Source organism: Mus caroli, chromosome 19, assembly GCF_900094665.2.
Source record: "Mus caroli chromosome 19, CAROLI_EIJ_v1.1, whole genome shotgun sequence".
In the NCBI taxonomy this organism is placed as follows: domain Eukaryota; kingdom Metazoa; phylum Chordata; class Mammalia; order Rodentia; family Muridae; genus Mus; species Mus caroli.
Genome location: NC_034588.1, coordinates 21,872,178 through 21,895,993, shown reverse-complemented (window position 1 = coordinate 21,895,993; position 23,816 = coordinate 21,872,178). Strand labels below are relative to the sequence as shown.

At 42.9% G+C, this 23,816-nt stretch overlaps 1 protein-coding gene across 1 annotated transcript in view; it reads left to right on the top strand.

Moving 5' to 3' along the window:
- The window catches only part of Pgm5 (phosphoglucomutase 5), a 174,166-nt gene that overhangs the window by 114,171 nt on the left and 36,179 nt on the right, over nucleotides 1–23,816 (top strand). Inside the window, exons 8-9 of the mRNA XM_021152015.2 lie at nucleotides 6,790–6,925; nucleotides 12,774–12,957. Coding sequence (XP_021007674.1) covers nucleotides 6,790–6,925; nucleotides 12,774–12,957 — 320 coding nt within the window. The remainder of the gene's footprint in view (nucleotides 1–6,789; nucleotides 6,926–12,773; nucleotides 12,958–23,816) is intronic.

The following is a 23,816-nucleotide window of genomic DNA, read 5'->3' as shown; positions in this document are numbered from 1 at the left end:
TCTGCTATGTGATTCTATTGGCCTGGAGGAACAGCTTGGCTTTTCTGTGCCTCTGTCTTCTCAGTGATGAGATAGAGCTTTTCAGGCAAATGGCTTACTGAGTTTCCCCACTGTAGTAGGTTAGCTTGCTCTGGCCATCCTCACTTTTAGGATGGAGCCAGTGGTCCATGGTGTCCTTCATTTATTTGTTCAGCAAACGTTTCATTCATATCTTTCAGGGATACAGGGGGGGGGGAAGTTTCAGATGCTCAGCCTTCTCCTGTAGAGTCTGCAAGGTGCTACTTAAAGGATCATCAGATTAGCCAGATTATGTTGTATGAAAGATCATTAGAGGCACTTCATGTTGCATATTGTTTGTCTATTACTACAACTCTTACTTATCAAGAACCAAGGAGCGTCCAGTGCAGAGGATACGGGGGCAGCAGTTGCTGTCACATGGCCTTTCTGTACTCACAGCTAGCACTGACCCTATTCCAGGCAGGTGAGCTTTGCTCTCCCACTGATGAGCATCTGTGCATTTCAGAGTGCTTAATTTTAGCATAGAATAGATATCATATATAACATATATAAAAGAAACAGTCATATAATGACCATTTTTAGCGAACCATCTTTTTTCTACCAGATGTGAGAGAGTTGAGTATAATTAATTTGAAAAACGGACAAGAATTGTATCACAATTCCTCAGCAGGCTCTGGAGTCTCTCTGAAAGGGATGCTGATCCCCTGGCTTTGATTTGTGGTCCTGCTGTTTAAAGAAAATAAATATCCCTGTCTTGGCAAGACGACACAAAGATGGAGAGAGTTTCACTACAGCTGAATGAGAACTAGAAGCAAGCAGATAGAAGTTCCTAAGATGTGGAGAGTGAAAAGGAAGGGCTGCAAGCCATCCCCCAGATCCTTGGGTGGCTGAGCTCTGCTCTTGACCACATGGTCACTCCACCTTCTCACTTCTAAGATGCTCTCGTCACTGAGCTATTCCAGGAGTCAGGAAGTCTATATAGGTTTGGGAGCCAAGCTGCCCAGATTCAAATCTGTTACTTAATAGATGTGTAACCTCATATCTTGACTCCATCCCCTATCTATAATGAAGGGCTGTCAAATTGTAAGCCTTAGGAGAGATGTACGAAATGCTTGAGACCGGTGCCTGGTGCTCCAGTGTTATCTTAGAAGGGGCCTCACTCAGCTGGAATTCTGCTTTCAGAGCCAGTGTGATGTTTACGTATGCACTTGCATGGGTGTACATGTCACCTGTCATCTGGCTTCCGGGGAGAGTGCACGCAGAGCCACATGCTGAATGTTCACATTTCCTGAAACTTACCCAGAACCTCCTTGAACACATGGTCCTTTTTATTGAATGGGCCACTCCTCTGCTTGTTAGGGACGTAGAAGCCTCTTAGGATATGAGAATTCTCAAACCCAGACTGGGAAAGTCCCGGGATGAATCAGTCATTCCAAAACTGGTCAAGTCCTCACTTTTCCAGATGCAAAGGACAGAATGAGGCCACAAGACTGCAAGTGACAGACACCCATGTGACAAGGCCAGTGGCATCCCCTGAACCGGAAAGCAGTAGCTATTGTCCTGTCTTGACCCAGAGCAAGAACAGACAGACATGGACCCTACTCAGCAGCTTCCCCCAGCCCTGGATACCTGTGACACTCACCCAGGGAGCTATTCCAAAAGATTCTCAGTGCCTACTGTGACTGGTCCCATGGGGCCCTGAACATGGGCATTTTTAACATTATCTAGTGGCTGTAACTTACCGTGGAGGTTGGAGAACTGCTAATCTGTGCTGAAGTTCAGTCACAGTCTTGACAGCCCTGATGGGCCAGATGTGAGCACAAGATACCCTGGAATTCCTAACTGACTAAGATTATAATAATAATCTTATAATATGATAATCCTAAGATTCAGGATTCCCATGGTGGAGTGCGGATTTGACTCAGTAGCAATGTATATGTGCGATGCCGTATTGATTTGCCTATTTGGAGAAATTCCTTCTGCTTTTCCTCTACTGCCCTCTTCTATTTCTTTCTTATCTATTGTCCTCTCTGGTGAGTACAGTATGTATCCTGGCATATTGCTAATCTTAGGGGACGTTTTTTGTGGTGATGATGATATCGGTGACAACTGTGTGCACCTGTATAGTGGGGGAGGGCACATTTTTGTGGAGGTGAAACATCAATTGTGGAAATTAGTTCTCTCCTTCCACTGTGGGTTCCAGGGCTCACGTTCAGGCCATCAGACTTCTGTGGTAACGCTTTCATCCACCAAGAGCTCACACAGGCCCAAGGAATGTGGTTCTAAAGTTTGAAAAATTTCCAGGTCAGATTGAAATAGAGAGGGATCAGTGATATTTCTGACAAGAAAATAGATCTCCTTCTGGGCTGCCTTTTGCTGGAGCCTGGCAGGGGAGAGCTGTGCCTCCTGCAGGCTTGTGGGCTCTGGCATGATGGCTGTGGTGCAGGCTGAGCAGATGAAGGTGGACCGGCTTGCGTCAGGATGGCTTGGGTGGAGGAAGGGAAACTCAGTGGTCCTTCTAGGCTTGAAGTCAGGGCTAAATTCTCCTTGCTTTGTCCCAACTGAACAGTAGGCTTTGTCTAAAGGATCATCCAGGAGCTAGAGGAAACAGGCTCAAAAATTCTGCATAACTTAGCAATAATACCAAGACTCCCAATTCCCATAGTGTAGTGCAGATTTGACTCAGTAGCATTATACATGTGTGATGCTTTATTGATTTGTAATAATTTAATTATTGTGTTCCTCAGTGCCTCCAAGGTAAGCCTTCCAACTATGAAGGAAGGAAGGGCACAGTTAGGCATATTACAGAAGCAAAGAAGCCTATCTCAAAAGGCCGAGTACTGGGTGAATCTAACCACACCACATCCTGGAACACATATGTTTCAAATCTAAATTTTTATGGATCATTGACAAATTTAAATTTTTTAAGTTTTGAAAATAACTTATATGTTTAGTGTAGACATTAAGCAAGGGGCAGAGAAGGAGAACAACCACAGTGCTGAACTACGGTGCTGCCATTGCCAGAGTTATATAACTGTGGTTAGAAGCTCTGGGGTCCACCTGTGCCCCATATGCATCCCTGTGTTTCCTGCAAAAATGTGCTCCATATTATTTTTATTAAACTAATTTTTCCAGTTATTAAACTTGCATGAGCACCACTATGCTCCTGAGGACCCTTGTTTGATATTTTGTTTCTGTGAGAGGTTTTCCTTCAGCTTTTTCACAATCACTCTGATGTTTAACAACTGATATTTATTTTCCTAATTTTTTCCCTCTAAGTTATTTCTGTGAGTGAATATCTATCAGGGTAAAGGATTAGAAAGGCAGCAGAGTCCAGAGGCTGCCAGGGTGTTAAGGCTTTTGATCATTGTCATCAGTTTACTGGACCAGACTATCTGCATCTACATTGATGCTTTTTTGTTGCTAGGACAGTTTCTCTTTAAGCCAGCATCGGCTAGTGTGTCAGCCTGCAAATGCTGCCCCATTCTCTTGGCTTTGCTTTGACCACAGTGAGACTGAACATTTGTTCGGATGTTTGCTGGCCAGTCATCATTTCTCTCTTTGACAGTTGCTGGTTTGGGATGTGGCTCATGGTTCACTGGCCTCAAATGAAAAATGCTTGCTTGTGTGTTTCTCACAGCTGACTATTGGGAGTCCTCTCAGTGAATCCTGAAAACATTTTACAGTATGCAGTTTATTATCTGTCTGTCTGTCTGATTGTCTGTCTACTACTATCTACCATTAATCTATCAATCTATCAATCTATCAATCTATCTATCTATCTATCTATCTATCTATCTATCTATCTATCATGTGTGTATGTGTGTGTGTGTGTGTGTGTGTGTGTGTACATTTCCCCCTGTTCATCATAGGCTTGTAGAAAACGACTTGCTTCTTTGTATGTTCATATTTCTTATGCACCTTACCTGGATAGGGCGTCCAAGTTCACTTGCCTTAAAAGGTATGTTAAAGGACCCCACCCCCACCAAGCATTGTGATTATCCAACAGAAACATCTGAATAATCGCAGCATCGTGTCTTGTCTCTCTCACTTCTTCAACGAACTAGAGAGCACAGTGAACTTCACTTGATCATCATCAGCCTCCTTTGGCTCTTGGCAACTGTTGACCACCCTGTTGGCAAAGATGTCCAGGCCAGCTCACCAATTTCCTATGCATTATCTGCAGATGACCAGGGGGGTTTATCCATCTAAAAGAACTCTGTGTCTCTGTGCCACTAAATTCTGACATCTTATCTTAAGGACTTAATAGCATCTAATGGTTCTATCTCTGGTAATGTGATCCAGCTGGAGATCTAAGGTATGCAAAGCCCTTATTTTAGACAAAAGGGTACTTTTCTCCAGCCAGTAAGTAAAAGTGACTTTTCCCCCTCAGCTATAAAAGGACAAGAGGGTTTGAGATGATTGCACTGGGCCGGGTTTCCTTGGCTTGTTGTTTTGGCAGCTGGCCATACTGCTAAGCCTGAGTCTTCCAATTTCTTCTCTCTCTTTTTTTTTCTTTTGAGCAGCATAAAAATCTTACTGGTTGAGACAAGTCTCTTTATGGTGTGATGATTAATGCCCAGGGTCTTCTTAACCTGGAGCCAACCACAGTGGGACATCCAACAGTGTCACTGGCAGACCATTGATCAGTGTGTGTTAAGAACTAGAAACTAAAAAGTTGCCTCTCTTTTCTACTGATGTAAATTACTGTGCTGCCCTCTCTGGTTGCATGTTTTTCTCCTTGAGTGAACATACTTAACATTCAGTACTCTCGGGAGAACAGCAATGATAAACAAATAGCTTGCAGTTTCGGCTTTAGCCTGCACAGATGTTTAACTGAGGAACCATTTTGTGCCATTTTTAAGGCTTTAAGGTTTCTGTGGCATGAGTCTGCTTTGTTGGTTTTCTATGTCTATTTCATCACCTTAAAATTAAGAGTGAGCTTGTCCAGTGTTGATGCCTGATTACAATAAGAGATGGTCCACTTCTGGCCCCTGTCTCAGTTCATAAGATGTTGCTATTGCTAGAATCCGAATAAGCCGAAGAAAGAAGCATCCAGCCTGAATGACGTATTTTAAAGCAAGTGTTGGGGAACCGGCATTGTAGATGCCTTGTGAGAATTACGCCCAGCCACAACCACTGAGATATCTCAGTCACTTCCGAATGCTTATGGATATTTAGTTGACCAATCCCAGAAGAAGCTGTAGAGTAGAGGCAGTTACTATTACTATATTCTAGACAAGAATAGCAAACAGAAGCAAGTGGGTAAGGAAGGATGTGAACATACAAAACTGGTCTCTAGGATGTGCCTGCCTCCCTTCACTATCTTTTAAAAGACAGGGCCTTACTATGTTCCCCGGGATGATTTTGAACTTCCAATGCTGCCTTGGCTTACCGAGTATCTGGGAAATCAGGCATGAACCACCACCCTAGAGTCTGCCCTTTGAACTTGATTAGATTGTTATGGGATCACAAGATTGGTGATAGCATCCTATTACAGATGAGACACTGAGGCCAGGAAAGATTAGTAACTTCTAAGTGATGCTTCACAGCTGGCAAGCAGCAGAGGTTTGTTGGGCCCCTCATTCCTGACCAAGAGACAGACATTTAATGTATCTGCAGCACAAGCTTCAGGGTGCACATAGCACAGTGGACTCCCCGTTAGGCTGCATGAGTTGTTTGTATGAGAAATGCTTCCCTTTTCAGCCTTCCAGTCATCCCTGCCTCTGTGACTGTGGGCTTGCTCTCCTTTGGCTTGGATGCCTTCTTCTCCAGATGTCTGTGTGCATCTCCTCATCCTGCGGTCTCACTCTCAGGTGTGAGCAACTCATTGTGCCTGACCCTCACAACTGCATTGGTCTCTAGGCTTGCCATAACTGTTCAATAGCACAAGCTGAGTGGTTTGAATGGCGGAAATGCATACACATACACTCTCTCTCTGTCCCAGACTCCAGGCATCCAGCATGAAGGTGTTTTCAGGCACTGTTTTCAGAGAGGACTATGGCTCAGACTCCCTTCTTGTTTCTTCAGTTTCAGGTGCCTCTGTGTACTTCTAAGATCACAGCAGCACAATTCCAGGCATTGCATCTATGCAGCCTGGGGCTCCATTTTTCCTTTTCCATGTTTCTGGTTAGAAGAACACTGTTATTGGACTTAAGACCCACCTAAGTCCAGGATGACCTTATTTCAAGACCCCTAACTTAAGCACATCTGCAAAGACCATTTCCTCTAAATAAGCCCACAGGCATAGGTTACAGGAAGATGTGTCTTCTAGGCAGACTACTACCATTATTACTGCCCACTAATGCCAGCATCTACTCTAATGTCGTCAAAGCATCTGCCCCTATTTCATGTGCTATATTCTTCTGTCTGTTTGGTCCTTGCTTGCCCCCATATACCTGAATTCAGACTGTCAATAAGAAACCCCCTTCCTTCCTCCTCTATTCCCAGGATATATGAAAATGCTTAGATAATTATAGGAGCTGTGAAATATTTACTGAATAAAATGAAGAGTAAATACTAACATTGTATCATTTGGGGTCTTCAATTCCTTCAACAACTGTTGGGATTTTTAGTATGCTTTTTGTTATAATTTGAATTTCAGTTACATATTTTAAAGGGAAAAACCCAAGTATATTATAGCATAGCAAGTCTGCATAGTGGGTAAATATATACAGCCATTTCAATTTACCTCCAAGTTGCTAAATGGACTTGTTCCCTTTGCTTTTCCCCAGGAGAGAACCCTCAACAGAATCTCTCTTTTTGCCGTAGGGTCTGATCACCTCCGAGAGAAAGATGGCCTCTGGGCTGTCTTGGTCTGGCTGTCCATTATTGCTGCCCGGAAGCAGAGCGTGGAGGAAATTGTTAGAGACCATTGGGCCAAATATGGCCGCCACTACTACTGCAGGTGAGAAGGGTCAGGCTCTCTGCCTGTGTCTTGAGAACTACACTTAGAGATGTTTTCTAAAACCGATGGGCTAGAATTTGAGGAGAAAGAATCTTTTAGAAACACCCGAGGGACTCAAAGGCTGGGGCTGGCTGCTTGAAAGTGTGTCAAAGCTACTAAAGGATAGATTGTGCTTGCCCTGGAGACATCCCCTCTAATCTTTTCATGGAAACTATAAGGCAAAATGAGTGGTCATGCCAAGAGAGTATCAAACTGTGGAGATGTGAGGACTCTCTTGTGTCTCACTGGGGCTGTGAGTCAAAGCAGACGTAGTTCTTGTTTGCCCCAAATCCATCTTTCCAAAGAGCGAGCAGACACAGAAGTTCATGGTTTGGTGGCTTTGGAGTCTTCTTCCAACCTGGGTCTGATCTCCACACATTAGAAGGGTTCTAACATGGCTGAGCTGGGGCTCTCTGCATGATCCACATGGTTCAGAAGCCCCCCGAGTTTTGCTAGCAGCTTGCCCTTATGAAAAGAGACACAGAGAAGGAAAATAGTACCTCCGAAGGGGGCAAACAGAAGAATGGTGGGCTGGAACTCAGGATAGGTGGTCTACCCATGTCCTGTTGGTGAAGTAAGAAAGGGTAGGAACCTTTCAGGTTTTGCTACCAGGTGCCAGGTGTGTGTATCTCATGCCAAGCCATGCTTAGGTGGTATAGAAGAATTGTCGACTATGGGCAACTATATGTGGGGTAGCCTCAGACTCTGCATGTAAGCAGAGATTGTACTCATTCTGTGGCTCATTTTGCTTTGCTTGTGTGTAGTTATCAGCTTGGGGTGCTCAGTTGAGTTTCAAGGACTTGAGGGACAAAGAGCGTTAGATGTTTCCCTTATATGGCGATTGTTTCTTCTTTGGAGAAGCCATTGACTTAGATAAATACCAGAGAATAAGGAAGACCGTGATGGTGCTTATTAAACTCTAAGGGACTGCAATGTTCTGAGAAATCCAGACATTTGTCATAATAGCTTTGATGCCTGGCTAGTTATGATGACTAAGAATGTGATAATAAACCAGCAAATTATTTATTGAGTCATAAAACAGAAATTCTAAGGTAGGATCTTGTCTTGCTCATCAACATTTCTAACATGGGCCACACATACCCCCTGATTCTTGGGGAATTTTATTTATATATTTGTTTAATTTATATTCAAAGACCAGTTGGCATGAGAAAAATTCTTCTGTCGTATAAAGATCTTAGAATGATTCCAACCTGATAAAAATACACTGTGCTTGCCAGCTAGCAGGGAGATTGCTCTAAGTCAGAGATGTGCTCTTCGTAATTTGTGGGATGTCGATCTCGGTTCCTACCAGTGTTTTGAAGAAACGGTGTAATAATAAGTATATTTATAGTATACTTCATGTTTTGTGGCCAAGAGCTTGTAATGCTAATTGCTCTTTTCATAACAATACCATATTAGAGAATACTATGCAATGGAGATTTGACTTCTTACAGGACATTGAACTTTACTTCAAATTTCTGTCTAAAAAGATCACAGAGATTAAGAAGGGAGTACGGAGCAGATAGAGCAAAAGACAAAAATCTCCTGCAATCCCAGCAACTAGCGGGAAAGTCAGAGGGACGACGGGGGTTTGAAATAATTTGATTTCTAGTTGACAGCTTTCTTGTCAAGGACAAAAATCATAAAACAATTTCACTGTCAGTAATACTGGAATTAAAGTTGAAACGGAGAAAAGTCTCCCGATGTTCTCTGTATGGGTAAACCCCAGAACCAGTTCTCCACTTAGAGGTTGTATCCTTGAAGTTGGAGGTTGTGCTAGGGGTGGTGGCTGGAGGGGATCTCAGGATAGAGAGGGGAGGGAGGCCTCAGGAATCATTTGTATATGAAAATGAACACTAGGTCAGATGCTTGGACATGATCTCAGATTTAGACTCAACATGGTCTTCCTTATTAGTACATGTTCTCATATATCAAACTTTTGCCTCGAACTCTCTCCTGTCTTATCCAACTTCCTGCCTCTTTCTGCTTTTGTGTGTGTGTGTGTGTGTGTGTGTGTGTGTGTGTGTGTGTGTGTAATTTTATTTTAACCTTACTATGGAGCTAGGCTGGCCTTGAATTCATATTTAATTCTCTTGCCTGAGTCTCTTAACTGTTGCAAATACAAATACACACTGCTAGATCTGGCTCTTATATGGGTCTTTCCCCTCTCAGAGTGGCCACCTCTAATGGGAATCCCATGTCTGAATACATTTGCTGACAGTGTTATAAGGACTTTCTTGTTATCTTGTCCCCAAAGCTAAGGAAGAAATACCTGGTGTGGGAAGAAGAAAAGGAGATGGTATGGTTCCATGCCCCTCATTTTGGCAAGGGTTCTGATGTTTATTGGCCATCTTTAAAACTTTGAAGTTGATAAAAGTTGTACAAATATTCAGGGTTCCTGTCTTTTAGCTCACTCTGAATATTCTCCATGAGGCAAAAACACCCCAAGTTAAAGCCCTACTGAAGGCAACTATTTGGGCTCAGCTGCCCCTCCTTTGGCTCCATTTGCAAATACCCATCCCTTCCATGGTGTGCCAGCTGGAACTGGAGACAAATATGTGATGTTTGGAGAGATGACTTCTTTATATTAGTGACTAAGGGGGAAAAAAACCAAACAAACCAATGAACAGATGTTTTTTTAAAGCTCTGATGCCTGGCGTTGTGCCAGCTGTGTGGTATGCATCATCAAATTTCAAACTCCAAAATAAACAAGCCAAGAATAATTTCGATCTTTTTTTTTTTTTTCTCTTCTGATTACCACCCCAGCCCTACTATTCGATTCGAATAGCTTGTGGCTAGGAAGACTTTTTTGAATGGAACAATTGTGACATTTCTTTCAAGTTCTCCAGAGATTTTTTTATAGTGAGCTCAGTTCCCTTTTTGCCCTCTTTTCTGTCCCTCTCACTCCCCCATTGCTTCCTCACCCCAGGCTGGTCACATAGCTCCAGAAACAGCCAAGAATGAGAGAGCTAAGGCCTGTGCCTTCTTAGACTCACATTCTGAAGGGTGGGCAAAAGCAGACTGGAAGTCAACAAATAGGGAGACCACGCAGAAGAAAAATGTGCAGTGGTGACAGGCAAGGAGAGAAAGGGAAGCTACCCAGGTAGATGGATGGGTGTGTAAGACTGGCACTTTCAGGAAGAACAGGACAAGCCAGCTCTTTGAGTGTACCAGGCATAAAGAAGCCTAAAAATGTTAAGAAGGAGAGGACTGGCAGTGAGGGCAGGAGGTGGGAGCAGGTCAGGTGTCAGAATGAGAACTAAGCATTGAAGCAGATTCATGAGGTCCCATTTATCAATTCTTGATCTTAGAGCCTGAGCCATTGGAGTTCTGTTTAGAAAATTTCCCCCTGTGCCAATGAGTTTGAGGCTTTCTCCCACTTTCTCTTCTAGTAGATTCCGTGTATCTGGTTTTATGTTGAGGTCCTTGATCCACTTGGGCTTGGATTTTGTGCAAGGTGACAAATATGGTTCTATTTTCACTTTTCTACAAAGCAACTGCCACTTAGACAAGCACCATTTATTGAAGATGCTGTCTTTTTCTCCATTGTATTTTTTTTTTTTTTTGCTTCTTTGTCAAAGATCAAGTGTCTATACGTTTGTGGTTTTATTTCTGGGTTTTCAATTCTATTCCATTGATCAATCTGTCTGTCTCGGTACTAATACCATCATAGTGTCTTAAATATATTTGTCAATCATTAAATCTCTAACTTGTTCAACTATTACTTAACAAATAAACCAACATACATAAAGCTTAGAATAGCTTTAAATGCACTCCAACTCTCTCCCTCCATTACACGAACCCCCACATAACTGATAAATTCACATTCACAGAAACCAAACTATGAGTAAAGCTAGAACATCTGACTGAACTATGCCTTTCTCTTGTAAGTAAAAGTAAAATCTGAATAAAATTATTTCTTTGATCAGAACCTTCTGTGACACTTCTTTGCCCAGCATGTGGGTTCCTGCTTCGGGCTAGATCCTAAAGAGCCAGAGCTTGTCTCTAAGATAGCGTACAGATTCTTTTAGTTAATTATCTTCAGTGGATAGGAAAGAGATATTCTCTCACTTTGTGGCATTAATTTTATAGATGTCTTCTTAGCTTCTTTCCTTTCCTTTTTAAAAATTTTTTATGTTATTTTTAATTAGGTATTTATTTCATTTACATTTCCAATGCTATCCCAAAAGTCCCCCACACGCTCCCCCACCCACTCCCCCACCCACCCACTCCCACTTCTTGGCCCTGTCGTTCCCCTGTACTGAGGCATATAAAGTTTGCACTACCAATGGGCCTTTCTTTCCACTGATGGTCGACTAGGCCATCTTCTGATTCAAATGCAGCTAGAGACACGAGCTCCGGGGAAGGGGGAGGGAGGAGGACTGGTTAGTTCATATTGTTGTTCCACCTATAGGATTGCAGATCCCTTTAGCTCCTTGGGTACTTTCTCTAGCTCCTCCATTGGGGGCCCTGTGATCCATCCAATAGCTGACTGTGAGTATCCACTTCTGTGTTTGCTAGGCCCCGGCATAGTCTCACAAGAGACAGCTCTATCTGGGTCCTTTCAGCAAAATCTTGCTAGTGTATGCAATGGTGTCAGCGTTTGGAAGCTGATTATGGGGTGGATCCCCAGATATGGCAGTCTCTAGATGGTCCATCCTTTCGTCTCAGCTCCAAACTTTGTCTCTGTAACTCCTTCCATGGGTGTTTTGTTCCCAATTCTAAGAAGGGGCACAGTGTCCACACTTTGGTCTTCATTCTTCTTGAGTTTCATGCATTTAGCAAATTGTATCTTATATCTTGGGTATCCTAAGTTTCTGGGCTAATATCCACTTATCAGTGAGTACATATTGTGTGAGTTCCTTTGTGATTGGGTTACCTCACTCAGGATGATGCCCTCCAGATCCATCCATTTGCCTAGGAATTTCATAAATTCATTCTTTTTAATGGCTGAGTAGTACTCCATTGTGTAAATGTACCACATTTTCTGTATCCATTCCTCTGTTGAGGGGCATCTGGGTTCTTTCCAGCTTCTGGCTATTATAAATAAGGCTGCTATGAACATAGTGGAGCATGTGTCCTTACCAGTTGGAACATCTTCTGGATATATGCCCAGGAGAGGTATTGCGGGATCCTCTGGTAGTACTATGTCCAATTTTCTGAGGAACCGCCAGACTGATTTCCAGAGTGGTTGTACAAGCTTGCAATCCCACCAACAATGGAGGAGTGTTCCTCTTTCTCCACATCCTTGCCAGCATCTGCTGTCTTAGCTTCTTTTCAACAGCTACTTAAACTTGAAACTAAACCTAGGGGCGTGGGAAGATGTGAAGCAGAGCAAAGTCTGATCAAGCTAAGCAGGGCAGGGTTGAATCCTACAGTGTGTGACAGAGTATGCTTGGGGTTTTAAGTTTTGTTCTCAACATGATAGGAGTTTGGGGAGGGGCTTATACAAAAGGAGCCACATAATGTGAGTTTTATAAGGGCTGCCACGTGGAGATTGCATTGGAAAGGCTTTGAGGAGAAAGAAAAACCTATGTGTGCTTTTCTGCCCCTCAACAGAGGAATGGATACAGAAAATGTGGTACATTTACACAATGGAGTACTACTCAGCCATTAAAAAGAATGAATTTATGAAATTCCTAGGCAAATGGATGGATCTGGAGGGCATCATCCTGAGTGAGGTAACCCAATCACAATGTTTTTCTTTGTGCTTTTCTGTATCTCCTGGAACCAGATCCATGAGAGGTCCACTCAATTGCCCACCCTCTGATTGGGTTTTGTTTTCCTGTGCCTTGCTCTCCCCCAACAGGTTTGATTACGAGGGACTGGAGCCCAAGGCAACCTATTACATCATGAGGGATCTGGAGGCCCTAGTGACAGACAAGTCCTTCATCGGCCAGCAGTTTGCTGTAGGGAGCCACATTTACAGCATTGCAAAGACTGACAGCTTTGAATATGTGGACCCCGTGGATGGCACCGTGACCAAGAAACAGGTATTTGCAGGGAAGTCACTGAAACAGAGGGATCATGCAAAGCTTGTGGCCAAAGTGTACAGAGCTGGAGAATTCTTTAAGGCTGGTCTTCTCCGTGCTCTTCACTTTGAACAGCAGAGCTCTCCATCCAGGAAGAAGCCCTCAATAAAGGTTACCTCATTACAAGCAGAGAATGGATTAGAACCTGGGCTACTTTGTCCCATATTTCTTACACCTGGTAAATGATGCTCTCAAATAGAAGAAATAGACCCAGCATTTCCTTCTTTAATGGTAGCAACCTAGGGGTGCTTTTATGTCATGGATATTCTTGGTGATAAATCCAGAGAAGTGCCTAGAGCAAAATATCTGTCGTTAGGATTTCCCAGTGCTTCATTTTCTATTACCTTATGTCATCAAGGAACCATGAGGGTTTAGATAAGTTCAATGTGCCTGGCAGGGAAGGAATAGTTGGAAAGTTTGCCCAGAACTCTCAAGTGGAAGATGCATGGATGAATGCTAATCTCAGGCAAGTAGCAAAGCCAATTGCAGCTTCCATTATGGTCTTGTCTTTGTGAATTGTGTGAGAAAAGTTGATGTCTCTACAATGAGTTTTCCTCTCCATCTTGTCTATTTATTGGTTATGACAAGCCGTGACCCCTCAGGGAGCACATCCCAGACATTAACACTGACAGGAGTAATACAACCTGAAAAATGTTGAGAGTGATTTCAGTTCTCAAATCCCCAGGGTCTTATCTCTTTATACATCCTTTGTACGTGCAGACAGGATCATGGACGGATGCTGCAGGTGATTGTCACTAGATAAGATGCATTACTGCTATCTAATACCCTAGTATGTCCCCCTGCCGTCTTTGTTGGGAAAGCCTCTTGCATTCTGTGTACTTCAAACCCTGGTGCATTCTTTTTTATTCTTTTGCTATACTACCTCCACTTGGCTTAGCTTTACAGTTATTTTTAAAATATCAGTCTTCGGGATGGAGAGATGGCTCAGTCGTTGAGAGCAATTGCTATGACACAGGACCAGGCTTCAGTCACTAGCATCCCCACGGCAGCTCACAGCCTTCTGAAGCTTTAGTTCCAGTGGCTCTCATGCCTTCTTCTGGCCTCTGTGGGTACCACACATACACATGATACACAGACATACATGTAGGCAGAACACTCATGCATAAAACCATGGAAACAGGCAGTCCTTCATTCTACTGGTCCTTAATTGTCCACGTAGAAAGGCAAATACAGTCAAGTAAAACAGGATTTAGATGTCAGGGTTGGATCATGCCACTTGCTGGAATTACAGCGAAGAGTTTTGGTTTCCTAGGCCCATTCTTCTCCATCCAGAGAACACTCGTCGCGCACAACCGTTTCAGACATGGAATGATGAAATATGGTAGAAAATGTGTGCGTTTTCCTTCCCATGACAGACAAAGGTGTTAGTTTTCCTTTCAATAGGGAGCACCCCATGGGAGCACCCCATATTCTTACGCCATGTTTCATTTCATTGAAGATGGTTCTTGCCGACTGGTTTTGCTCTGTAATAACAGCAGTGATTCAGCCCTCTGCAATGGGAGACAGGTGCTCATGTGACATCTTTGAGATCCTGGACCTTGAACAGTATTTTCCAGTTTTGTTTTGTTTTTTTGTTTGTTTGTTTTTAACTTTCCCTCTGGTCCAGGCTTCCCCTTGCCCAAGGATCACTTTGGGTTTTTGTTGTTGTTGTTTTGTTGTTGTTGCTGCTGCTGCAGTAAGATTCAAGAGACTTGAAATACATGCTTTCCAAAGTACACATCTGGGTCTATGGCTATAACATCCTGAAGCCACACCCCCCCCATCTGATCTAAAGTATCCTCATGAGGTTTCTGTTCTCTGAAGAAAGCTTAGAACTATCTTTGGGGGTGGGGCAGGCCTAGAGGCAATTATATTAATATGTCTACTAGTCTAGTCATAGGAAGTTTGTCTGTCCAGATAATTTATTTGCTGTTTGACCCAACATTTCTCTACCTTATTTTTGTTCTAGGGTATTCAAATGCCTTCTCCTTAGATGCTCCTTAACCAGTTACATCAGGGCACTTCCTCAGCTAGATCTGAAATTCTGGTGTCGTTTTATTTGCCTTCCCCTCCTTAACCACAGATACTATATTGCATTTGAACTCTGGAATGTGTTAATATTTTTTCTTCACACCCATGTTCCACCTGGGCTCTAATGTGGCTATAAATAGACTGGTGTTGTCAGGACCTGCTCTTGGGAATGTCCTTGTAGAGAAGAAGAAGAAGAAAAAGAAACTATCTTCTTTTTTTTAAACAGCTCAGGGCCCTGTGAGTGACATCTTCATTTAAGGGTGACTCTGAGTCCCACTGGAGCCTTTCAGCAGGCCTGGGTTTGGTTTAATGTGGGTGATGAGGGACCAGTTAACATGTGTGTTGTCAGATAATCAGGGTGACTCTTTTGACACAGTTTGTTGTGTTGGGTGTTGTATAGGTGGGACTCAGCACAGCAGGGCTGTGAAACCCTTTAGGTTATCAGCAAGCACCAACATTCAACTCAAAGATAGTTGAATTTGGGGATGCTTCAGATTATATTGCATATAGTCAGCACACTTTCTAAGTAATAGACACTACAAAGAGGTAATTGGGTTTAAATGAACTAGAATGATTTCAAAAGAGTCATAAAGTACTTTGGTATGATCACTAAGTTGATATTTATTGAGCATATACAAAATATATAATTTGGGGTTTTGTCATTGTACTGTTTTCTAAATATAAATATATGATGGCTTTATGGCCATATAGCCCATACACTATATAATTTGCTCGTTTAAAGTTCAACTGTCCTTGGTTTTTGCATTGACAAAGGAATGCAGTCACCACCACCTCAATAAATCTTACATTTTCACAGGTCCACAATGAGACCTTATCCATTTTAACTGTCACCTCCCTTCCAACACTCCTCCAGCATCCATGTCCCAGCAACCAATGACCTACTTCTGACTCTGTGGATTTGCCTATTCTAGACATTGCCTCTAAATAGAATCCCATTTGCTCAAGTCACAGGGAATCCCTCAACATGTGACATGCCTGTCAGCTTTCACTTGTTATCCATTGCCCTGGCCTTCTATATCATTCAGGGTATCAACACTTCATTCTTTTTACGACTGAGTCATGTTCCCTTGTGTGGATGGCCATGTTTTGTTTTCCATTTGTCAGTTGCTGGGTTCCACTTATTGGTGCAGTTTCCATTTTCGACTGTGAGAATGAACACAGTGTGGATGTTCACCGGCAGTTGTCCAGACGTGGGTTGCAGCACTCTTGGTGCACAACTAGAAGTGAAATCATTGGGCTAAGGCTTAAAGGAACTTAGGGCTTCAAAACTAGTTCTACCACATTATGCTCTCTCCGCTAACATTTGTTACTGTATCTTCTGATCTTTAAATACTGTTGCTTTAGAAAAACATACTATACTGTGGACAAAATTAAGATAAAAGCAGAGCCAGTAATAATCTCTCTGTCTCTCTATCTCTCTCTGTCTCTCTGTCTCTCTGTCTCTCTCTCTCTCTCTCTCACACACACACACATACACACACATCTCCCACACACACACACACACACACATACACACACACATACACACACATCACACACACACACACATACACACACACACACACACATACACACACACATACACACACATCACACACACACACACATACACACACACACACACACACGCACACACACACACGTGATCCTGACACTCAAGAAGCTGAGGATCATGAGTCCTAGGTCAAGCTGGGCCATATAATGAGACCCTGCCTTAAAAAAAAAAAAAAAGGAAAGGAAGGAAGGAAGGAAATAAGGAAAAGAAATTTTATATCCATAAGGAAAACCAGCAGTATTCCAAACACAGCTCTGTAACTCTGCATGTGCTATAGGAAGCAGCTCACTGTCCTCCTCAGCATCTTATTCCTCTGTAGAAATCTGTGGTCCTCTTTGGCTTTCTACTCCTCTTCAGCTATTGGCTGTAGCTTCCTGTGATCCTTTTTGGCATCTATTTCCTCTTTGCTATTCTATTGTTTGAAATCGGATGGACCCAGGCTTAAAGGCTGTATTTGTCACGGTCCAGATGCTTGCCTGTAGATATATTCTTGAACGACTCTGAACTTCAACTTGAGAGGCAGTGTTGATGAGATCTGCCTGTGAGTGATGGAGGATGCCTGGGAGGAGTGGGGGGTGGAATTCTATAAAGCTCTAGGTGCAGTGGCTGATCACTAATCCACACTCAAGAAATATTAATTCCTTCCCTGTATCCAGAATCCTTAACTTGAGTATCAGCATGTGGGAAGGGTTTATCATTTCCTCCTTCCTTTTTTCTGTCCCCAATATCCCCAAAGGAGTGTGCATCTACATACCTACATGCACATACTACAACAGGCACATTGTTTGAAAATAATACATGGTGTTCAGTAGCACTTGAAAACCTTGTGCTGAGTCTGTGTTTTATCCTAGCCTTCCAATATTTCATAGTGAAATTTGAGGTTCTGATGAGTCAGTGATCCACGGTAGGGGAGGCTCCTGGTCACCTCTTGTGTGGTCTAAACTCGACTTACTAGAGGACAAAAATATATACAGACACAGCTTCCAACAATACGTTTCATACAAAATCTTTGCTGTTTGCTCGATGCAGAAACTGTCTGTAAGCACAGCATTGTAGTAGCCTGTGCTTCATGGTACTGCTGGAAATCAATGGGCAACTTTGAAGTGCATAGTCGGGGAAATCTAAGGACTGGCATTACTCCTCCACCATTAAAAAAAAAAACAAACAAAACTCAAGATTTAATGTTCTAATTGCTGACTTGATTTTCCTTCTGGCTGCTGTGACAAAATACCCTGACAAAGATAACTTAGGGAAGAAAGGATTCGTTTGGCTCACAGTTCCAGGTTATAGCATACCATAGCAGAGCTAGCAGAGAAGTCACCACCATGGAAGCTTGAGGGAGCTGGCCACATCCCATTAATATCAGGAGGTAAGGGCAAAGAGTACATGTGTTCTAGTGCTCTGCTTGCTGTCTCTGCTCTTACCCAATGCAGAATCCCCTGCCCAGAAAATGACATCATCCCCACGGGTGCCTCTTCCCATCTCAACGTATGTAATTAAGATAATGTCCACAGGCATACCCATAGAACAGCTAATCTAGACATCCCTCATTGAGACTTTCTTTGTACGTGATCCTAGGTTGCATGAAACTGGTAATTAACTATCATGGCATTCAAGGTCAAGTGTTTCATTGTGGTATTTTTCAGGCAAATAGATCAGATTTTCTTCTTACTCATCTCCCACTTCTACCCCACTCACCCCGTTGCTCCCCTCTCTTTTCCCAGTCTTTCCTTCTGTGTTCCTGTCACATACATTCAGTTATTCTCTCCTGTTCCCTCCTTCCCTTAGACCTCTTCCTCCCCTCTCATAGATCTCTTTCTACCCTCCCCCCAAATTTAAATCTAGACTTCACCTATGAGAAGAAACTTGGGAAATTTGTCTGCATCTGGCTTATTTCACATAACATAATGATCTCCAGTTCCATCCATTTTCCTATAGATGTAATAAACTCCTTTTTCTTTATAATTGAATGAAACTTCAATGTGTACATATACCACATTTTCTTTATCCATTCATCTATTAATGGATATCTAGGCTGGTTTCATTTCTGGCCTGATATGTGTAGTAAAGCAATAAATATAGATGTAACTGTTTCTCTGGGGTATAATGACTTATAATCCTTTATACCTAGGACGGCTAAACTTACCAAATGGTAGTTATGCTTTTAGCTTTAATTCCCATAGTGGATGTTCCAGTTTCTACCCTTACCAGAAATGGATAAGGAATCCCCTGTCTCCACATTCTCACCAAAATCAATAAACAATATTTTTTTCAAATAAAGTTTTACCTTATAGCTTAATTTGGCCTGGAACTCAGTATATATCCTAGGCTGGCCTTGAACTTACCAACTGCCTATCTTTCTGCCCTCCTCTTTTTTTAAAAAAGCATTTCTTTGTGAGAATTTCACACTTGAGGACTGCATTTACATCATTTCCCTACTCTCTTCCCTCTGCAACTCTTCCTATATTTCCCCACTTCCTCACAAACTCACGACCTCTTCTTCTTTATTTCTTATTGTCACATGCATGTATGCGTATAATAATAAACATGGTGAGTCCATTTAGTTTTGCTCATATTCACATTATTTGGGGCTGGCAACTTTGAGATGGGTAACCCATCTCAGGGGCTGGTCCCTGGAGAAGACAGATTCTTCTTTTAGTAGCTATCAACCAACTGTAGCTCTTCATCCAAAGGTGGGACCTTCTAAGATTTTCCCCATCTATTTTGGGATGTTGGCTGGTATTGTCATTATATAGGTCTAGTCTATGTGACCACATTGTTAAGATTTCATGGGTACAACTCCTTGTGACATACAGAAGACTCATGTTGATCCTACGACACCCTCTTCAAGATGTTTCCTTAGCCTTAGGTGGAGGGACTGTGCTATAAATGTATCAGTTGGGAATGGGCATGCCAAAATCTGTTGTTCTCTTCATTGTAGGCTGGTTGTGGATTTCCGTAATGGTTTCTGTCTATTGCAAAGACAAGTGTTTTTGATGCAAGATGAAAGCCACACTTACTTGTGGGTATAAGGATAAGTATTTAAATGCAGTTGGGAATTATTCTGGTTTAGGAATGTGGCAGTCATAGGCTCTCCGCTAAGGTCCATGACCTCACCAGCCAGAGTTAGTTGGTTAAGTTTACGGTGCCATTTTCTCATATTGAGTGAGCCTTAAATCCAACGAGGTGATATTCCACCTTCCTGATGAATTATCTTATTTGTTCTCCCTATGATATCCATCTGAGAAAATGGGAATAATAGATGGCTACCACGGGAAATCAGTAGGAAAATCAAACATTACCTGTAAATTCCTGGCACCGAAAAAGGACTCTAGTAAGTGATTAACTTAACTTACTCAAGAAACCTTGAGAGCACCGGGGATGTAACAGAGGGTTGAACATTTTACTACCTTGACCCCCAACACTGTAACAAATGAAACAAAAAGAACAGAGCTGAGCTTTGATGAGTCACATATAATAAGAAAAGCAAAGAGAAAATAGACTTGCCAGGGTGTCATGTGAAGATCTGAAAGGGCCTCTGGTTTCTGAGTCATCTCTCAGTGATTCAACTCACATTACCCTCTCCTCCATCATCCCCCTCCACTCCCCACCAACACATACATTCTGATTCAGGAAGGGAAAGGTTCTTTAAGGCAGCTTAGACTCCCTCTTTGACCTTAATTTGAGGTCAGAGTCAGGAAACAGATAATGGAAAAAAAAAAAGTCATTCTACATGCCAACCAAATTGACCCTAAAATCCTGTTGTGGTGATAAATCCCTGGCCTGCTCAATGGCCTTGGAAATGTTCAGGGAAATCTGTCCTGCCTGAGACCCTGAAAAAGTCAAGTCGGAGGCAAGAAGGAAGCCCTAAGGCACTCCACCCCAACTTGAATTCTCAGGGACTCCTTTGTCCTGATTATGGCTTTCTAGCCTTCATAGGATTTACTATGACTGTTTTAAGCTTCTGGGTGAACTAAGGATCTACTGCCTTTAGAAATAGCAACTTAATAAGGCTTGGTACCACTGCCATCACTTCATATCCAGGGCTCCATTGGTGCTAGGCGCTGTGTCCCTTTTGCCGCCAACACCCCAAGGGACATTTTAGTGCCAAGACAGTCTCCTATCACTGAGTTGTCCTGTCTGTTTGTAGCCTTGGTCCTGTCTTTTCAGTGCCCATAGCTATGAGACTCTTCCAATCCTAACAGTAGGAAAATTTCAGTCTTGGTTCTGTGAAGGAAGGGCAGCTGGGAAAAGTGGTCAGACACTGAGAGCTGACAGATTGCCACCATTATGGTTGATCCCAAACTTGTAATTAATGTACAACTTAGAAAACATGATTTTGAGAACTTAGTTGGGCATACATATTGAGGGAACTAATGTAGGGCAGGAATCTAGGAAGCTCTTCCGTGGGAGATGACATTTAAGCCATGCCCAGAAGAGTAGGCAGGAGCTGACCCAGTGAAATCATTGCATCAAACTCTGAGTCTTTCCTCAATGGAATATAATTATATGGCTGGTTAGCTTTCTTGGCGAGATTGATTAGAGACAGTCTCATGTGGTATTATGATACCTACAATTATAATTTTCTACTTCAACAGTTCTGCAACCCTGTAGTCATGGCAAACGAAAACAACTTGGCTCTCTGCTTTGCTTTGCTAAATATGCCTGTTAGTAGGATGTCTTGAAAACTATTGGAAAAATATTTCCTAGTAGTATCCAGTTTCCCTGGGATTTTCCTATTTGTCCTTTAAGCACTAAACACATAGCCCGTTCTTTATAATTACCTACCTGTTAGCTACTGCTATGAAAAATAGAGTAACGGTATCATAGTTTCTTGTTAGGTGGGAGGCCCTCCTTCTGCTTCTAGAGAGTTCAGGTACAGTGAATTAACCTCTCTTGGCAAAAGCTGATAGGTTTACGGCTGTCTTCTAAACTATAAAGAGCCTCTAAGTGGTCTTCAATCAGAGGCACCTCATGGTGAAACTCTACTGTCTCTGTATGATCATGTTAATAAAAGAGGGAAGGTTGCATATTTGCACAGGAACTAGGGGAGGAAGTGCTGCTGTGACTAGGGTGCAGGGTGTGGGGTGTGGGATGCGGGGTGTGGGGTGGTATTTCTGAGTCCATGGTCTCCCAGGCCCAACACCAGTGTGATGTAGAGTAAACAGGGATGGGCAATAATTCCAACCAAGAAATGAGCGAATGCACCCACTCTGTTTCCCTTGCCCACATGCTATGGCTAGGATTTAATGAGGAAAATCCAATCAGCATCTCATCACTTAAAGTAGCATTTGCTAGATGGGATCTTTGAGAGAGCATCTAAGGGGTCCTTTGGTTTAATTTTCTCCAAATAATTCTTTCATTCTTTCTGCTAGACTCAAAGGGGCTTGTTGATTTAAAAAACAAACAAACAACAACAACAACAACTTTTTATGATTCTTTTTTAATTTCCCTCATGTACTCCAGTCTCACTCATCTCCCTGTCCCTTCAGATTAGCCCTTTGCCCTTGAAATCTCCCCCTCAAAAAAACACACAACAACAAAGCATAGAAAACATCTCATTGTGGAAGCTGTAGTGGGTCACAGTGTGTCCCACAGTCTACCCCTCTGTTCACACATCCTCACTTGCTAATCTTCATTTGCTAATGTTTGTAGCTGGTCACTGCTTCTTTGTGGGTTCTTCTTTTCCCTACCCTTTATCCCCCTCCCCCAGTTCACTCCCTATCACGAGATGGGAGAGAAAGAAGGCAAGGAGAGAGACAGACAGACAGACAGAGACAGAGAGACAGAGAGACAGAGAATGAGATCTGTGACTCTAATTTCTTTCTTGTTTCTTCATTGACCACAACTGCTAAAAAAAACAAAACAAAACAAAACAAAAAAACAAAAAACAAAAACCACAACCAACCACCAACCCTGCCTCTTGGGGCACAAGCAGTTTATTTCCCTCTGAAAAATATCCAAAATTCCAAATGTCCCACAACCACAGACACTATCAGCAGTTGGCAAAACCACAGCTCTGCTAGAGCACGAGGCAAATCACAGTCAGCTGCTGTGGAGTAGCCCCATATCCTATACCTGGGATTAAAACAAAAACATATTCTAATAATACTTCTGTGGGTTTTTTTTAAAGGAACAAAAATTCCAGAATTCCCACTACAAATGTTTATTGCAATGAGTCACTGGTATGGTTGGGAAGATCTCTGGCTTCTGTAACACCATCAATATTGGATCCTCTTTGGAATTCCTCCCAATTATCCTGTTGTCATGGAGATCCCACAGCTTTCAAAAAGCAGGACCTTTTCAAGTGTCCCAACCATTTGCAGATGATATAGATTTTTAGGGTGGGCCAATTCAGAGCCCTGGATCTGAGCCAGCGTGGGTGGTAGCTGAACTGGTCAGCCTGCTGGCTCTCCCTTTTCCTCACCACCAGGGTGAGCTCTCCAGCACTGCTTTGACTAGGCCATCCAATGCCATCATCAGTAAGAGGCTGGGTCAGTTCTCTTGCTCTTATGCCCTCAGGGCCGGCTCACCTGCACCTATACCTCCAGAGCCAGTCAAGGTGTCAGCTGCCCAGTCAAGGTGTGGGGCTCACTCTCTCAAGTGTTGCAGCCTGTGAGGGGCTGGGCTGCTCTCACACCCTTGGTGATGGCTCACCCATGCCTTTGCCATAAGGGCCAGTTCCACTGTATTGCTCAGGTGAGGGGTCGTGCCCACTCTCCTGTGTGCTAGATACAGCTAGTGCAGAGGCAGGGCTAACTCTCCCACTCTCATGACCTCAGGCCCAGCTCTCCTGGCTATTGCAGATGGCAAGGTGGCGGGTAGGTGGGTGGGTGGGTGGGATGAGAATGACCCCCATAGACTCATGCATCTGAATGCTTTGTCTATAGTTGGTGGAACTGTTTGGGTAGGGCTAGAAGGCGTGGCCTTGTTGGAGGTGTGTCACTGGGGATGGGCTTTGAGGTTTCATAAGCCCACATTATTATATAAGCCTATTAATGGTCTCTGTCTGTCTCATGCTTGTCAATCAGACATAAGCACTCAGGCACCTCCAATGCCAGACCTTTTTTTTGCCTATTGCCAGGATTCCTGCCATGATGAGCATGAACGCTAACCCTCTGGGCACTTGAGACCCCAACCTATCTAAATGCTTTCTTTCGTAAGTTGCCTTTCGTAAGTCACCGTGTTTCGTCACAGCAGTAGGAAAGTAACT